The 19,736-nt window shown below is 35.3% G+C and overlaps 1 protein-coding gene across 4 annotated transcripts in view; it reads right to left on the bottom strand.

Moving 5' to 3' along the window:
* TAFA2 (TAFA chemokine like family member 2) overlaps positions 1 to 19,736 on the bottom strand; it is a 182,230-nt gene that overhangs the window by 11,327 nt on the left and 151,167 nt on the right. For 2 of the 4 annotated variants that reach the window (XR_010622577.1, XM_065743371.1), the window contains exons 3-4: positions 13,869 to 14,021; positions 12,720 to 12,844 (exon numbers count right to left, since the gene is read on the bottom strand). Coding sequence is in view for 3 of the 4 variants with exons in the window: in XM_065743371.1 (XP_065599443.1) it covers positions 12,720 to 12,844; positions 13,869 to 14,021 (278 nt within the window). In the remaining variant the exon portion in view is untranslated. Of the gene's footprint in view, positions 1 to 12,091; positions 12,845 to 13,868; positions 14,022 to 19,736 lie in introns of those variants that run through there. The other 2 variants (XM_065743370.1, XM_065743369.1) reach the window with 1 other exon arrangement.

The raw sequence follows: 19,736 nt of genomic DNA, 5'->3' as shown, positions 1-19,736 counted from the left end.
TGATTACAAAATAAACATAATTGACACAACTCACTGGGACAATTATATTGTATAACTGATGAAGACATATGAATTATGTCAAGTATAAATATAATACATTACTTTACCAAATGTATTTTGTTGTTATTCTCTTCCAAAAGATAATGTCACTACAATGTCCATAACTAAACTTTCTCAGTGATTCCGTAATTCAGAGAAATCAAGTTTATGTTAGATTGTTATAACTTCACAAAGTTCTTCATTTACAGACAACAGTTTTTTATTGAAAGAAGACTTAAACATAAACCTTATTTTACTTTCTGTAACAGATAATAACTGTAGTAATTCAGACAAGGATATATCCTCTCGTGGTTTTTTGAGGTGATCACAATTCCACAGGGGCACTGCAGCATGACGACATAAAAGACTGCAAGACAATTAATTAAAAAATATGTAATTTTCCTCTGTTTTACACCATCTCAAATGGAAGATAAAAATAACCTCAGTCCTTTTTCCAAAAAGGCAATCTGGAGGATTATATAGTCATACTACCCTACTAACTCAGAGAAAGTAAAGGGAAAAGCAGAGTCCTTTTGTCTTTCACTCAGTCTTTCAGCACTAACCTAAATAGCCTACTATTATTCTTTACTGGAAAGGGAAATCTCTACCAACCAGATTCTTTTGTCTAATACACTAACAAAACAAAACAAAACAAAAAAAAAACCTCCTTATTTTAAACTAGGTTGAGGTTTTAAATTGCCTAGGAGCTAAAATGGATTTTCACCTTTTCATATATTTTTCCAGAAATTGCATAAGATTGAACTTCAAATTATCCCTAGTAATGTGTTATCCCCAGGTGTGTTATTTCTCTAGGGATTTTGAATGGAGAATAACAAGCCATTTGGATGAGATCAAAATAGAAACATAAATTATTTCCTTACCTGTAATTTTATCTTCTCTATGAGGGTACCTGCTGCTCTGTTAGTGCAGTACTGATGTGTTTTCTACCTTTGTCCCAAGCTCCAGATTCCTTTGGTGATTTTCCCCCACTTGCTTACCAGCTTCCACTGCTGGCATTTTGAGGTAGTGCACTCACATTTGGCTCCACGAATACTGCCACAGCTGAGGGAATATAAGACAACTAAAAAACAAGTTAGAATACAGCAGAGCAATATCCAGGCAGGAAAAAAAAATGTTTAAAAACAATGAATCAGTCATCAACTTGAAACACTTTGATCATTTTCCTCTCTCTTTCCATCAATTTAGAGTCTCCAAATAGTGTGCAGAGAAAATTAAGGCAAAGTAGTGAGTGCTGACAGAGTAGTGGGTACCCATTTAGAGAATATAAAATTATTTTAAGGAAATCTAATTTTAACTTTCTCCAGTCTGAGTACCCATTACACTATCACTCTAATACAAATAAGAAACAGAAGAAAGATGGCAGATTTAGAAGATTACAAAAAATCCCTTTCACCCTTTGTCAGTTCCTAACAGAAGCAAGAAAAGGGAAGACTGAAGAGGTTTTCACCTAAAAGTTGTCAGAGATGTACAATTAGGATGATTTCTCACTGCCTAGGGAAAAATACATAAAGCCTGGCTCGCTAGGAATTAGTCAGGGTTACAGTTGCTCATTCCTGACTAATTGTTGGTCTTCTTGGCTATTAGAGAAAATGAATGAAAAAGATAAATCAGTACTTCCAATTTAAATAAATAAGTATACAGAACAGAGAGCAAATCTACCATCTGTGCTCAAAAAAGCACGTAGATGACTAAGCTTCCCTGCCATCCTCTTGAACATCTGACATGTATGATCACAACATCCCGTGGCACTCTTGGAAGCATATTCATTGATATTAATTCCATAAAATGTATTTGATGGTCTTCCTCGGCGTTTTCCCCACACTTGTTATAAACTTGACATATCTTCTTGCTTGAGTATTACAGTGATTTCCAGGTAGAAGCTACAACTTCCTGTAACTTCCGTGTACTGGGGATTACCTCAATACTGTTTTTTGGACTTCATAGTGCACAGAAAAGATATAATCTGTCTAAGGAAATAATGAACTTGAGAAATGTGACTAAGAACCTGCCTTGATACTCCATTTCATTTGTACTGGGTAAAGAATCTGGACAGTTCTTCTCATATCTCCATCTTCTCATCATGCTCTGACTGGTACATGACCCAGACAAGTTAAATATGAATGTATCAGAGTAGCTAATCATAATTAGTCATTGGTATTCTTCAATTTCAATTAATGTAGAAAAGGACAAAAGGATCTGAAGGTTGTAGCCTTCAAATTTCAGGAATGCAAGTAACAATTACATGATTTAATGTCAAAAAAGAGAAAAAAAAGACCCTTGAAATATCTTGAATTGCTCCCAAAAATAAATTGGTTTTGCCAGCAATCAGCTTCCAAACTGACAAGCTGCATTGTAGGAGGAAGTTTATTCTTCCTTTTTTGTAGATAATTTTGAACAATAATTATTAGCAACTGGAATTAGAATCATGCCTTGAAGACAACAAATTTGCTAGGCTGTTCTTTTCCAATATGACTCCAAAAATATAGCAAGGAGGTTCAACACAGGATCTCAGCATTCTAGAACAGCTACTGTACATATGACTAGATTGGTAACAGCACAAGAAAAGATGACTTCTTTGGTTTTCTTCTGGCAGAATTACATTCCTAAGCTACAAAGCTTAAACTTATGATGAAGGAAAAAGCTGCTGTTCTGTCTAGAATTGATAAGATATTTTCTGGTATTCTCAAACCTGAATAAACACAATTTTTGGACATCTTAAAATACGCGGCTTCATTACAGTTCTTGAGTCTTCTATTTGTACTGTTAATAGATACAGGTTGCATAGAAACAATCCATTGTTCACTTGGCATGACATCCATTTTTATAAACTGGAGACAGCCCAGTGTTCACTTCTGGTTTTAGAGGCCTTACCAAGATAAGGCTACAGATCACAGCACATAAAGAAGTCATAAAGAACTCATGGTGAAATTCATATTTTGTAGCTTTACTCAAAATCTTCATTTCAGAGCTCTACGACATTTCTCACTTTAGATATGGAAGGTTCTGAATGGTAGTCGTCAGGACTGAAAGCTCTGAGTATGAACCATCTGTACATGCTAATAAAGGAGTAGTAGAAAGCTTAAAGTCTACTTTTAGAACATACAAAAACCTTTGGAGACTTTTCTCACTAACAGTAGTGTCTTTCTTGAGATGAACCAAGTCCTCTTCAGGGTGGAAGACGGAGTAAATCACACGCTATGAAAATATGAACAATTTTGAAAATCTTACAGAAATGAGTTTGATGTTGGTCCCCTTCTTTTTTTTAATTTAGTTCTAGAGATCAGTCTCTCATTTATTCTTGCCTGAAATAAGTTTTTTTTCTTCTTGATAGGACTGGACTGTCTTCATTATTGTAATTAGGATAATCTGATTCCAACTGGTTTGAGAGTTTTTCACTATTACACCAGTGACTGTGTATGACCACTTTGTATGACTGACTTTCATTAATTGCTTTTTATTTTCTATCCATTTTTTTCCTGTCCCTGTTAGAAGGCAGAAAAGCAGAACTAAAACAGAGTAGAACATCTGAGGTTTTCTATGCAGTCCTAATGAATAGGGAAATACCTCAAGAAGACTAGAGAATATTGGAGAATTGAAAGTAATACCTTTTAGAGAACCAGGGTCCACATTCCCACACCCTCACATCATTTCTGTGGCTTCACAGAGATTAATAGTTTGCAAAGCTTGCTCCAAATAGAGGCAAAATTTCTCCATGCAGCATCAGATAATGGGAAGTTTCAGAATAGTCCAGTTCTTCTGAATGAACTGCAATGTTTCTGAGTTTCAGAAATGATCCAAAGCCCTCACAGACCTCAAAAGAGGTAAGAAGTATTAGTTTTAGAGCATGCGAACATCACTCATATGATACTGATATTTGAATATCATCTTCCTATACTTGTAAGGTGCTGCAAACTGGCAAAGGTTTCCTGTTGCTAAAACTAAAAAAGACTGCTAGATATTCAAAGATTCTATCTTACATAGTCCTGAAATGTCGAAGAGGCTGTAAATGGGAGTACAAACATCTTCGATTTCAGTGTTATGCCTTTCCCACTTTGTAGAGAAGTGAAGAAAACTAGTAATTTACATATGGCCTTCAGAAGTCATTCTTATTTTCCATTATAGAGGCAGAAAATTATTTTTCAGACATGAGTTTTGTATCCCAAATATGCCAGCAAAGGAAAAACTGTGGAGAAAAAAAATTACAAGTGGAAGTGGAATCTTCTGGGACAAAGGCAGAAAACCTCTCAGCTGGACTGATGAAGGATTCCCATGTGGAAGAAAGCAATACTCGCAAAAAATAACCAATTAGTTAATTGATGACATGCAGTTGAATCCATTTATGTTTTTCTTTAACAATAACAGAAATATTTGTCTTTGAATTGAGTAATTCCATCAATTTTCAAGTTTTCAAGCTAAAAAATATGCTTTGCAATGGATGCTATCTGCAGTTTTACCTTAGAGAAAACCATCCCCTCATAAAAATGTATAAACTGTAATATATATTACTAACACTTTATGAGTGTGAAGAAAGGATTGCAGAAGATTTCATTTCTCATGATTTGTACAGAGTGCCCGCTCATAAGAATAATAACACTGCAGAACAGCTATAGACAAGAACCAAAGCAGTCCCAAAAGCTACCAGGGTCTGCAAAAAAATAAAATAAAAAAATAAAAAAAATAAAATAAAAATTAAAAAAAAAGGCAAATTTTCAAACCTTCTAGGCAACAGAACTCTGATAACTAAAAATGTAGAAACACCATTCTGATTTTCAAAATTATTATTTTTAAAGTAATGCATTCACAAGCTCTCTCAGTTCAGAAAAGCTATACATATGAATATTGCCCTTATCCCATTCTCTTTTGGTGATTCACTTTTTCCATCCTTCACATCAGTATACATAGAACTCAACAAAAATTTGCTACAGAATATTTTCCTGGATTGAATATTTGGAATATCTTGACTTCCCTAAGTTTTACTGCCACTCAGTGACTTTGCTTGTAACATTTCAGACTTTAAATACAAAACACGTAAAATTTTGAACACGTCTAATTTTGTGGGTCTATTTCATTGCTTTCTGGAATACGTTGGATTCATTTTTTTCATCACATTACAATAGATTTTGGGTGGATCTCTTGTTCTACCTTGTAATCAGGTCAAGAAGTCCATCTATATTTATACCCTAGAAGAGCTGAGTCGGAAACAGAAGAACGAGTAAAGACCAAGTTGGAAACCAGATCCACTATGTGACATCATACAGTAATGAATCGCTAACTTCTGCATTACTTTTACGGGTTTTGTAGTTAGTACTGTAATTAATTTGGATTAATGTAATCAGTCACATGCCTGTAAAAAAGTTCAGTACTGAACTATTCTGCTTCAAACAATTTGCACAGCACAGTAAACTATAACTTTTATGCAGTCTTGTGTCAGACTCTCCACACATGCTGTAAGTAGCCTCTTTCACTACCTTAATTCTCTTCTTCTAATCCTTGCCACCATAACTTGCATCTTGTTTTTTGTTTGTTTGTTTTTAATATACATTTGTCTTCAGGAAAAAAAAACAAAACTATAACTTGTCTAGATTTCTGTGACCTATAAATGGATATAATTAAGCTGTGAGCCTAAACTCATGTCAAATGTATACTTGTAACAGGAACCTTTTCATACGACAGAACTAGGCTTGCCAATTTCATGTTAAAGACATAAATTTGGTATTCTGCAGATATTTAAGAGATTCAGTGAATTGCTTAGTCTTGAAAACTGGTGATTCATTCAAACTTTTTGGAAAGCTACAATTGGAAAACTCCAATGTATGTTGGCCAGAGATGCAAACTATTTTCCTCAAAATGTCCAGGTGTCCAAAAAGATTACTGTTTGGGCAACCTACAAAAAAATACTGATCGTCAATATGAATGAGTTGTGATTGTGGATCAAAACAATAATCACTAATGCAAAAAGCTAACACGACCCTAGAAGAAAATGTTATCTTATTTCCATTCCCAGCTCATTTGTCCCCTGCATTTTTTAAGAAAATGTAGACATACCATTTACTGCTATTTTAATGGCAGATTAGATACACTGGTTATCTGAGTTAGCAATGAGAAACATGCTGAGACAGCTGCAAATTTCTGCTAGTGACAGATTAGCCAAAGGCATGGAAAGAGATACCATAGCAACAAAGAGCCTGTCACAAGTGCAATCATTCTTTTCCATAGCTAATATTTTGCTACCGTCTGTGCACTTACTTGTATTGTAATCACAACCTTGTTATGAACCACAAAATATATCTCATCACTGTACCATATGTGTATTATTCCTATAAATCTTCACCCAAAATTAAGGTAGATGATAAGGTGTCTATGACAGAAATTTTGAAGAGAGGCCGGAGATAGAGGAGTTTTACAGCAAGGTAGTCTTTTAATTTGATTCCTTAAATAACATTTGAAGAACTTTGTGTAATTATTTACTACAGACTCTTGGCAAATTACTGATTTATCCTCTAAGTATTTCAAGTTTCACAGTGGTCAAAGCAAAAGGTGAACTGCTTCATGTGATGGAGGTTAGTACTAGTTTTACTCTGAAAAAAATGTTGCACAAGAAATGCACTACCTTATTAGCACAGACTGACTACAATGATGCCTTCACTCTATTGTAAACATCCTAAAATACCCTCTACACAGTGTTTATGAATTTCAGACTTTTTTACTTATATATCATCACCAGTACTGTTTTAAAGCATTTTGGAGAAAGGAAGAGGAATAAAAACATGATTGAAGAAGGAATCACAATGGGAATTTTTCTATCCAACTTTAGCCAAAACAAAAAACAAAACCAAAAAAGTTATACTTCCATTTTTTCTGACTGTTGCTGCTTAAAGAGACAACGCATCTGTTGCTGATACACAGGAGCAGAAATCAATAGCTAACACGGCTCCCTTGCTGAAGTCAGGCTCAGTTTCCAGAAAAATGGTCTTTTCTTCTCATGTCCAAGGACACTTTTTAGTTGACATTTTTTGTGTTTTCTTACTCACATGTTGGTTATGACAGTAGCTGGGTCACTGTTAATTCTGCCATCTGATATTAGGTTTCTTAGTAATTACCATCCTGCCTTCAGCCTTCCTCCTTTGGCCCATTGCAAAGCATTACTGTGTAAAGATACCTAACAGGAGCTCTCCCATTCCTTGGGCCGAAAGCATTATGAACAGCACACTTTATAATCTGAAACATTAATAAAATTATTGCCTCTCCTATCAGCAGCTGTAATTAATTTAGAAACAATCTAGCATCTACAAGGGAGAAAGAGGAGACAGTAAAAATATAAGCAGTATTTATAGATAGCTGCAGAATTGCATTGATTCAGAGTAGCAGAATACACATGCTGAACACCATTTGGCTTCATATGTAGCCAGTTGGTATGTTTGGACAGTATACTTCTCTGCTTCCAATGATGTTATTATATTTTTAGTTTGTTTTAAATTCTGGGTGTCATAATGCAAAATTAGATTAAATGGAATATTACAAATATCTGACTTCAGACTCATCTCCAGTATTGTTAAAATGTAGATAAACACTCTCACTATGGATTTCTCTCCATCCTGCTAAAATTCCTATGGTGTTTTCTTTTTTTATTTATTTATTTTTTTTTTTTGCATTATTTGTCTATCTCTGGTATTGATTTGGAAAGCAGATTTGGATTTGGAAAGTAGATAAATGGACTCAGTATGGATTTATTTTTGGCCATGTAAAATTTCTCTCTTATTTCAATCTGTTCCTTATATACCTCTCTATATATTTACAGTACTCTAATATTGGGTTGGCATATAGCTACATAGTAATATATTAACTATTGATTTCTTCCTGTTCTGGATCGTGCTTTTACCCACATATTAAAAATAATAGCTTGTTTTCAGAGTGACAATTGCAGTTCCTTCTGCCTCTCATGAAGGTGTGGGTGTGAAACTATTCCAGAAGTTAGATGCTCATTTCCAAAAGATGGCCCTTTATGACCTGTATGAAAGTACTGTTAGCACGTGTTCATAGGAAAATATTACTTAGTTCACTTTCACCTTCTAGAAATTTTCAAAGGTTAATAAGAAATACCTGCTATGCAATGTATCTGATCATTTTGGTTCATTTATATTATTACTTTAACAACAAAACTGTTTTAAAAGGACATGCACTGGTTACCAATTTCTGATGAATAATATATACTGGGCATGATGCTCACCAGAGTGTGATTCACTTATTTAGCATAGAGCTGAGTATCTTCAGAACACTAATGTTTTAGAAGCTTCTCTTACATTGTATTGCATTTGACAGTGGTCAAAGCCCAAAGCTTACCAGACACAGAGAATTTAGGATTTTTTTAGATCAGCTTCCTACTGAAGACCACATCAAAGAAAGCCTTCTAGACAGCAGCATCTTATTCAACACTAAGCATCCAAATGTTTGGCACTAAGTTAATCATCAAAGCTTTTCTCCAAAATTATTAGGGAGACATTAAGTACCTTCTGAAGATAATTCATCTGACCTATCATAGGACAAAACAGATTGTTCTCTGGAAGTGGGCAGTTGTCTTTGATACCAACAAAAAAGCCTGGATCTTGGGTTAGACAGTCCTGTTCCAAATAAATACCACTAAATTCCACTATGAATAGTTTAACCAGAGTTTTGCACTAAAATGTACCTTATTCCACTATCAGTTCTACCAAAACAGAAGTTCAAGGATACGGTACTGTTTCATATAAAAAATACCAAAATATATTTCGCTATATCTTCATAAAATACCAGCCCTTCTCTGAACAGACTTGCAGCCTGTGCCTGAACTGCAGCCCAGGGGCACTTCCCCATTCTTGAGCATAAGTGCAACTTCTTGTCATATCACAGCTCAAGGATCTGAAGGGAAGACCAAGGACACACCACTTCACATGTTCTCCTGCACTACAGATTCTTTACAAAAGACATCTGGGTTTATGGGTAGCCCAAGTACCAAGCTAGGCTCCAAGCTAGACTCTGGGTTGATGCCTGAGGAACCAGGGTCCCTGAGAGGCACTGCTGGTTGCACTTTCACACAAGTCACGTGTAGCTTCTGATGCTTTTACTTGAAGCAGAACTGTATTATAAAGACAGTGGACAACGTGCTGTACTTAAATATACAGGTAAAGCCTGGCATCTGGATTTGCCTTCAAAAAAACAATACCCAGAGATCTCCAATATGGAAGAGGTACACCTCCTACCGGTGAGAAATAGGGATGAACTTACTGAATGATGATAATTATATTAGAAAAAGGCTTTGAGAAAAAGATTTCAAAAGCAAAAATACAACTTCAGATTTTTCCCCTTTTCTACAAATTTTTAAGGAGAGTAACTTGACAAATTTTTTGTGTTTATTTTGCAAACTTACAGACTAGCCACAACTTACTTCACTTCTACATGTCCACACCAAACATTCCTGGTAAATCTTAGTTACGCATATAAGCACTTTATAACTCAATTAATGAGTTTCTTCTTTTTTTTCGTATTGTGATATAATGTCCAGGAACACAAACATATATTTCTCTATGTGAAATTATTAGCTAAATTGCCATTCCCTCTTTTCTCCTTCCCCTCCTGCAGGCTACATAGACCCAACATAATTCTAAGACAAAATGAGTATTCAGTTTACTTGCAAACATACTCCCTACCCCAGAACTCATTGCTTTTACACTCTTAACTCCTAACAGCTGCACCTTCCATTAGTGTGTAGAGAAAATAGGAATACAGTTTAATCTTTCCATAATAACCAATTTTGCATTACTAAGGTAAATAATTACTATCAGACATTTTCTTAACATCTGAATTCTGAGTACCACAGAATTCATACTATTTCTAATATGTTATTGATTTGTAAATTTACTAGATCCTTATTTATCTCAATAAAATGCAACACCTTGAGTAGACCAGATATTTTAAAATAATTTTCTTCCATTATTCCCATAGATTTTTTGCTTAGATTTTGGCTTAACATAAATATCAACAATTTGGCATCACTGTTCTTTACAGTGATGCAGTTAAATACTCTAACAGATGTGGACAAGAAAAATATCTGCTTCCTATTACTGGTTTAATTTCTACTGTAATGCTTAATTATTAACAGCTTGTGGAAATGTAGGTGTTACTTTTAAATCTGGTATCCCGTAGCTGAGAAGATAGCACTTCATCAGCTAATTGAGTTACTTCTTATGTTCATGAAAGAGGCAAACATATAGAAGATGTTTGGAGATGAATATAGACCTAATACCTTCCTAGATCCTTTCAGAAAGCTTTCACAATACTTTACTCCAGTAAAAAATCACCTTAGCTGTTCAGTTCCTTCATTTCTTTATGCTTTTACATTACACATGATAATCACATATGGGTTATTTCATTTAACAATCAGAAGAGTATTATTCACGTCTTCTTAGTACTGACTCTTTGAAGAATTCTCCTTTATTTTACTTTAAAAGGAGTTTTGAAACCTCAGAGCCATTTAGATTTTTTCCTGTTATTTATGGATTTGGGGGAGCAGAAAGAGAAACTATGAAAATACTGTATTCACTACATATTAGGGGAAAATAGTTGCTTTTGATAACAAGCTACTCTTAGTACAGCCAATTGCATTCTTAATAACAATGTATATTTTTCTGGGCATCAGACTGGTTTCTGTTAAAATACAACCTCCCGTACCCAGAGAGACAACGAACTTTATTTCTCTATCAGCTTTTCTCAGTGACTGAGACCATGTCTCAGACAGTAATTTGAATTCACATCTGGGAGCATCTCAAAACAGTATTGCTCATGTTTGGGAAATGAAGAAGGGGGAAACACATAGTATCTGGACAAACTAGAAGGCCAAGCAAAGGCCAGGGGATTTAAGGGGATTACTTTTTTTTTCCCCTTAAGTAGTTGCAGGTTATGGTGGCCACTGTACTGAATCAATGTGTCTAATAGCTGGGTTTTTCATAGCATCACTTCTGAGGAGCCATGTGAGTCCTGAGAACTGCCACTCTCCATGGAGGACAAGAAAAGGTCAACTCCTGCAAAGAGCCAGACCTGTGAGTCTGTAGCAGAGACATGAGCCCTTCAGGACAAGAGCCTTGAGCTTCTATGGATTCTTAAGACCAGGCACAACCTTGACAGAAGAACAAAATGTGAAGAAATATCCTCAAAGAGGTTCTTACTGCTATCTCCCCATTTTGTGATCGTTTTTACTTTTTCTATAGGAGGATAATCGAAAGCCACACTTTTACTTACATGCCTGTTAAACATATTAAATACAAAAAGGCATGCATTCTTGAGCAGTAATAGTGCTATATATAATGCAGTCATAACAATGACAGATTTCAAAACACACACAATTATTTTCCCATTTCTATTGCTATTATTACATTTTTTCTAGTTCCTTTCTGTTGGATTATGCATGCACACACTTTTTATGTTCATATAATCAGATACACATCAGCATGTAGAAAGCTAGGTGTACTAAGTTAGTTGGGCAGCATTCAAGAATGGTTAGCTTCAGAAGAAATACATTTAACATGATCTGGGAGTAGAACAGTTTATCAAACACTGAGGAAGTATCCTTCCTTCAAAGTGGCAAAAGACTTAGGTATTCAGAAACTGAGACATTCAGATCTCTTTGTGGAATAAAACATAATTCAGCCAGTACATACTAAATTTCACTACAACCAAGGCGTATCAGAAATTTAGTGCCTACACGGGGAAGATTTTATTCAAACAACATAAACACTCAGATGCGCCTATAGTAAACAAGGTACTGGCAAATTATAGCCTGATATGACAAACAATTACTAATTACCTATAAGGAAAACATTCATCTGGTATGGATGGAGGAGTGGAGAGGTGAAGGTTCTTATGCCTATACACATGCATATGTGCCTTCAGGGAGCATTTGCAATGTTTTATGTGGACACAAAACTTGTAGAGAGAGTGTTCTGGAGTTTGAGGAAGTTTGAGTACTTCAAGCTTAACTGCAGAATTTGTTATTCTTGTGTTGGTAGGCACTAAAAACTGAGATGAAAGAAGGTTTACTTTGTTTTCAGGCATTCTATATAATGAATGTTAGATTTATTTTAGGTAACGTAATTTTGAAACCGTCATATAAAAATGCCAAATGGAGAAAAGGAATTTACTGAAACTGAAAATTTTGTAGTTGATCAATTGTAAAAGACAGAAAGAACCAGAAGATCCTCATAATAGCATATCAAATGCATAGCATGCCCAGCAGTTTCTACGTTGAAACATGGTAATGCCATGTTACTGATTAAAATGTACTTGTATTCTATCCTGTAAACAAAAAGCTTAGCACAGTGTATAGATTTTATTTCAGAAAGAAATACGTATCAGATTATAATATGTAAAAATTACCAGTAGCAGAAAAAAGCATCAACTCTATCATCTCCACTGCTCACCTGAGGCGGCTCTGGCACACTGCTTACCATGATCCAACTGCTATCCTTGCTGAGACAAGTGTGCAGGACGATGAAATCCATTCCCAGAGTGAGTCTCTTTCCACACTTCTTTGCTCTTCGCAGCTGATGACTTCCATGTGTACCCAATTTCCTGCACTTTTATTATTTTTTTTATCTGATTGTAGCATGTAAGGTTGGTTTCATACCTACCCTAGTTGTTTTCACTTTATTCCCAGACGAACAGCTCCATCCCTTACGATCTGGAAGAACCTTACATTCCTCCCCTTCAAGACATGGTTGCATGTGGCACCACCATTTCTGCTCCACTATTGAAGCTACAAGAGAAGAAAACAACTACATTTGCATGTTCTTGAAATGGACATTTTAATGTCATTATATTATATCACTCCTTTTATTTTCCACAAAAATGTTGGAAATATATTAACTGACATTTACTCTATGATTTGCAGCCAGCTCATAATCTTCACAAGAAATGAAGGCTCAATTTGCACAAGGTGCTACATATTTCAAAGACAATCTCTTTACTCCTTTTTTTTCTAATTTACTGCAGTTCAGAAAGTAATTTCATAGCATTCCTTTCCAACTCTCATTTTCTCTTGCTCAGCCAGATTTCAAAGTTTTAAGCAGGCTCTCTTCTTCTGAGTATATTTTGCCTGATCTACTCTAGCACAGGCTGATTAAATATATTCCCCAAAGATGACATATTTACCGTTTCTCTGACAACCAACAACATATCAACAGTAAAGAGATCATGGGTAGGGTGAATCCATTCTGCTCCTCTTTCAGAGAAATTGAAATGAAAAATAAGCTAGTATTTTCACAATTAAAAAATATGAATCAATGCCAGATTTGTTAAATAAAACATTAATACTGTACAATCAACAGAAAAAAATATTGTTAATCTACAGAGATTTTTATAAATAGAATTGTGTTATCTTTGTTTGCTTCTTTAATGCTTTATGATGAAGATAAATATATAAATGGAGTGTAAGACTGTAGCATATGAAAATGACATGCTCGTGTAGACTTAGTGTATTTAATTAAGTGAATTTCATACCGTGTTGAGGGCACTCTGTTGGTTAGGTCAAATTTGGCTTTTCAAGAAGTGTCCTTCACTAGCACCTAATAATTTCACTTAGCATTTCCACAGAGTAATAACAAATAATTCATTTTTCCCAGAATCCTCCCATTCACCTTGGTCTTGCCCTTCAAAATGCAGAAGCTTTTCTCCCCTTACTTTAAATACGTAACTGCAATAGAGTGGGTTTTTTGATGTCTTTAAGCTATCAAAATTCTCAGGGAACATGCAATAAAGGGAAGAAATAGAGGTAGTCGCACCATCAACACAAGAAGGAGCTGCCCGGGTGGTACCTGCTACCTGCCCAGGGAAGCAGGAGCACTTCACTGTCTGTGATCTTTCTTCTATCTTGTTCTTATTGCAACATCGGTGGAGTGCCACCACTTCACAGGTCCCAGTTTTAACATGGTGAGCTGTGAAAAAGAAGAGAAGATGGGCAATTTGATAACACTGTGAGGTAACATCATACTGTTTGAGTGTACATTTTTTGTTTTTCTTTAATTAGAAATGCATCAAACTTGGATCTACCATGCATGAAACTAGAATTACAATGGTACTAACAGTAGATTGTAAAGTTGATTTCTTTTCCAAATGTAGTGTAACTATCTCAGGCAGAAAATGCTGGCTAAAGAAAAGCAATTGGAGAAGGCTGCGTACAGAACTGATCCAGTGAAGTGGAAAGCAGAGACATTATAAAACTAATGTACAAAATGTATTCATTTCTGGACTTCCATAAGTAGCTGAATATTTCTACTAAGATTTTTAATCTTTTCCCTCAGGGCAAGACCTTGGAAGGGAAGTGTATCAACTTTAAAATTCATGCATGTGCATATGTTTCCAGATTCTGTGTGTTCAGAGTTTATGTCCAGGGCAAATGCAGTTTTTCATAAGTTCTCCAAAAACCTTCATGCAAATGGTCAGAAAAGAGCTGGCAGGATATAGGGAAAGCCTTGAAATAGGAAATGGAAAGGGAAAAGATAAAAAGAAAAAAAGGGAGAAAGAAAATGGAAAAAGGAAAAGAAACTGGAAAGGGAAGAGAAAAGAAGACAAAGAAAATGAAAGGAAAACTCTAAAGGAATTGTATTTAAAGTGTCTGCCTGGCACTGCAAAGGAAGCCTGGAAACAAAGGAAATCAAAGCTTTTCAAACCCAGGTGACAACAGGACAATCTTCACTATTTCCATACTACTCTAACCAATGCCTCTGGAGTCCAATGAGGGGGCTTGTGTGGTAAGACTGGAAAGAAAACTACCCTTTCTGGTTGAGCAGACAGTTCTCAGAGGATCTAGAATTCATACAAATAGTTTTATCAGAGCATGCAGTGGTAAAGAAAAAGAAAAAAAGAAAAAAAAAAAGACAGCTTTTCTGAAGATAGTTCATTTCCATCAGAAAGAGAAGCAAGAAATCTGAACTTCTAACTGGTATTGATATATAACACCACACAGGGAGGAACAGGAATTATACAAAGGAACGGTTGCTTTATCAGTCCCCATTTCTTCTGATGGTTAGCATTTGGATGCTATGTGAAAAGCCAGTGCACTGAATGGTTCAGTTACCTTTTATATATTAATGAGAAAAGTGAGTTTGCACATGGAGAAAACCCTACCAAGGGGCTTCCAGGAGCCCAACACTTGACCATTGCATAGTATCAGCTCTCAAAGTGGCTGTAGGAGCAAAATATACTTGATGTAGAATATGGCCCCCAAGAATGTGCCTAAAGACAAAAGCCACAGGCAGTAATTAGACTCTGAGTCTTCATAAACTACTAAACATTTCATTCAGGCAATTATGCATTTTGCAGTAGAATAATGTCCACTGAACCAGCCTGTGATCTTTGTACTCACTCAGTGCATCATGCTACATCAGATTGCATTACATTCATCATATCATGCTGTACTACATCTGAAATGTTTTAACACAGTGAAAATGATTAATCCATGACTCATCCTATTGTTATCCACTGAAATATAACACACACTCCAGAAAGCTATGAGAAAAATGTTATATGTATGATATATAAGAGAACAAATATGAGCCACTTTTGTAAATTCATTCATTTTTATTTTGATAGGCAATTACACATTTTATACCCACACACACTAACAAAAATTCACTGTTTTTTGTTATAAAATATACATGGAAAGAAACAGACATTGAATCTAAAAAATAATGTAAATTTAGTGAATTTCTTCCCACTTCACTTTTCACTGTATTTGTTTTCAGTCCTTATTGGTACTGTAATGTGTCTCAGTGATCCTGAAATGTTGTCCCTTCAGTCTCTTATTAGGAAGCTTTACAGAGCTCTACGAAATCTCCACAAATGCAATAACACACATACAAGGAGAAATTACTGTGTACATCAACAGCCATCTGGAATGGAATCCAGTTAAAAGAGCTGTTAAGAGCTTTGAAAGAAAAGTACATTCTGAAACAAAACTTTTGAAAGACTGACTTTGTACTAATTAGGAAGAGAAAATTGGTCATTTGAAGGCTCCCATTGGAAAAGACTAATTAGAAGAAATGGTCACTTACTTTCATGTACAACACAGTTAAGCATTTAAAAGGGTAAAAAAACGTGAAAAAGGAATAGAATAAAAAATAACCGCATACTACTGACAGTGACTCATCATTATTAAAATTGTTTTTATACGTTCTACGTATAAAACCAAAACAACCTAAAAGGAATATACTTATGTGTGCATAATATGTTTCAATAATTGAAAATCTAGGCCAACCATCCTCTAGTTTCTGTTTGTCATCTAGAGTACACTGAATATTCCCTGAGAGGAAATACAGGGATTTCAGCTCCTTATGCTATCACATAATTAAGTTTGAGTGCAGTAAGTACAGTATCTGTCACATTCATGTGAAATGAAAGCCTCTGTGCAGTAGATAACGGATTTCCCACAACCTAATACAAATTAACCTCATTAAGCCACTGAAGCATTCCACAGGAGGAGATGGTATTTTGGAAGACTCACAGTTTGGTTTTGTTTCTTCTTCTCTGAGCACAGACTTCAAAGCACGTTGCTTGCTTTGCAGAAAATGTTTGAGGAACCAAGTGTCATTTTTGGAATCTTTCAGAAATTCATTATTCAGCACCACCACAAACACTCAGTTCTCCACCATTTGCTAATGCAAGTAATCCTGCCTGAAATCAATGCAAAGAAGGACTGAAGAAAGAAACTGAGAGATACCTGTGTGTACAGACTGTGAAATGTTCCTGATGATTATATATAATATACATATGTATTATGTTTCAGAAGATGTAACACTGTAATATGAGAGTGCAACTTGGAAAACAGATATAATCATATCTTACCCATTAATGGGGTATCCTGTAATTAGCCTGCCACTTTTACAGCTTTTTATCATGTAGTGAAATTGTCAATAGCTATCTCATTAATCAGTATGACAGTGGTACATCAAAAACTTCAGGGTTCACAATTATGATCCTGGAAAAAATAAAGCTAAGTAATTATTATTTTTCATTTTCAGTGTGCTTAAAGAATATCCTTAAACAAACTTGGTAAATAAATTTAATTATATACAATTTCTAACTATTATTGTTCTTTCATGATAGTTTTATTTCCTACAGGTGAATGACATTTTAAGTCATATTTGAACAGTGAACCTGGTAAAAAATTATAGCTCTGAGTCCACTTTTGTGAGAAGTCTGCTGCAAAGCAGAATGCAAGTTATTGCTCCAGATTATTATTTAGCAACTCACAAATAGGAATACAATGTATTTAGCAAAATATAGTGTTATAGTCAAATCTAGCACAGATTGAATCAAGTACAGTTTTCTGAATTGACTGTTCATTGCAATCACCATTTCTCAACTTGGCCACTCGATCATTCAAGTCCAGATCTGACACCTATCTGCTAGGACATCTGAATCTTTCATTTGCTTATTTTATGTAAGTCATGCAGTAACATAGACATGGCCACTAAAAAACTCAGGCTTTCCACTATTCCAGTAGTCACTGTAAAATAATGAGGGGAAAAAGTCATAAAGGCTCCATTATGTGTTCTCTGCAAAGATACAGGCACAATGGGTGACACAACTAAACCAACCTAAAGATGAATGGCTACTGAAAAAACAACAAATCCCTTGCCACCTTTCCCACACTCTTTCATCCTTTACTTGCCTGAACAGTGTCATGTAATAAGGGTAAGCCAGGGATTTAGATGGGCAAAAAAAATCTCCTTTTTTGTAGTGTTATTTCTCTACCAGCATAGCTCCTAACGCTGAGAGCAGACTAGTGAGAAGCAGATTCAGTCAAAGACAAGCAGCAGCAGCAGGCAGCCACTGACTCATGATCACCTCCACCACAGAATCCAGTTCTACACTGGCATACAAGAACTGCAGCCCCATGCCCTTCTATTAGATGAATGTAACTTCTTTTATTACCTTCCAGGTAACTCCTCTGAGATCAGACTATGTATAACATACAATGTTTTCTTTGCATGCAGCTGGGCATTTTTTAAAGCTTGTCACAAAAGCAAAGTTTTGTTGAAACAAGAAGCTAAAGATGACCAAAAGGAGAGAAATGGAAATGATTTTCAGCCCTGAGTTTCAATCCAAACAACATACAATGCTATATAAGCTTTGGCCTTTTTGTCACCTTGGGGATAATGAGGATGATGTACCACATGAAATACTATAGTGATTCAATTGTTCAAACCATGTACATACATAGTCTTTATTTATGTACACCATATTCATATGAGTAATTACATTAAGGACTATAATGGAACTACTGATTTTTTAATAACCATCTGCAAGGGAAAGCAAACAATGTTTCAGCAGATTATCAAACTGCTTCATCATTTCCCCCAAGTAATTAGTCATTGTATACCACCAAGATATTAAATGGGAGGGAAGGGGTAACAATATCAGAAAAATAAATAAAATTAGTTATTGTAATGCACCATGTCCAGAACGGACTATAAATCACTGTCCTACTCTTAGGTGAACAAGAAAAAAAGTGGGTTTTCTTGTTCACATACTCTATTTGCTTTCTTTATTCTGAGTGACATGGAAAACAAATGTAGGTTGTATTTCCGCTACACTTCAGCTATTTCAGTATGTCACATCATTCTCAGTGTGTCACTGTAGATAGGAAGGATTACAAATAAACTTGCAAAATCTCACGCCCATGCAAACACACATACAGAGTACTGTTGCATATTTTTGGTTGTTTAATAAGTGTTAGTATCTGCTATATGTAAGCAATCACAATCTCTTGCAGCCACAGTCAAGCCAATATTTAGAACTAAGCTTTCTTTGTTAAAAGACAGATAAAGGTATATGAAACAAAATATAATGTCCACTTCCTTCACAGAATCACAGAATGGCTTGGGTTGGAAGGGACCCATTTAATTAATTACAATATCCTTCTGTGACATACACTGAACAGTAGGTAAGGGAAAAACTGAATTTCATTAAATCATACTCCTGTTAGCACTGAGCTGATACTGCTGCAGTCAGGGTGATCTAAGAATATAACAAAAAGCTTTTTGTTATTGAAATAATCTCTTCTTTGATCACCTATTAATGTAATAGGGGAAAAAACAGACAAGCTTTCAGGTGTACAAGCTTCAGTTTTCTTATGTGAACACAGAACATCAGCTCCATGGCCTAGATGAAGAACTGGCAGTTCAGAAAGGAAGAAAGCAAGGGGACATCTATCATACCAATTGCCTCACATTACCTCTGGAATGCAGCAAGCCAGTGATACACACATCAACACGAACTTTAGTAAAGATGACCATTATAGACCAGGTTGAAAGCCCTTTCAAATCAATTATTTGGGCTTCATCAGTGGTTATGAGTCAGAATTTCAACAATCAAGTTAAAATTTTGTATTGTCAGTGAAGGTGTAGTCTGGATTTACAATTTATGTATTTATTCTGATCACTCCATATTTAGCACCTATTACAGTGATTGAGCAAAGATGGCACATATTCTAGATATACGATTGAAAAATATGGTGAATTAGGATTAGCTAATCATGCTTTAATGTGTCGCTAATGTTGCTGTATTTTTCATTGTGGAGTTCATTTGCTAAAAGAAGTACAGTAACCTGGCAAAGAAACTATTTTTGAAAACTAGTCAAATCTGGT

The sequence above is a fragment of the Cyrtonyx montezumae genome, unplaced genomic scaffold, assembly GCF_038088225.1.
Source record: "Cyrtonyx montezumae isolate F1298 unplaced genomic scaffold, pur_monq_1.0 scaffold_3, whole genome shotgun sequence".
In the NCBI taxonomy this organism is placed as follows: domain Eukaryota; kingdom Metazoa; phylum Chordata; class Aves; order Galliformes; family Odontophoridae; genus Cyrtonyx; species Cyrtonyx montezumae.
This window is presented reverse-complemented; position numbering and strand designations above follow the sequence as displayed.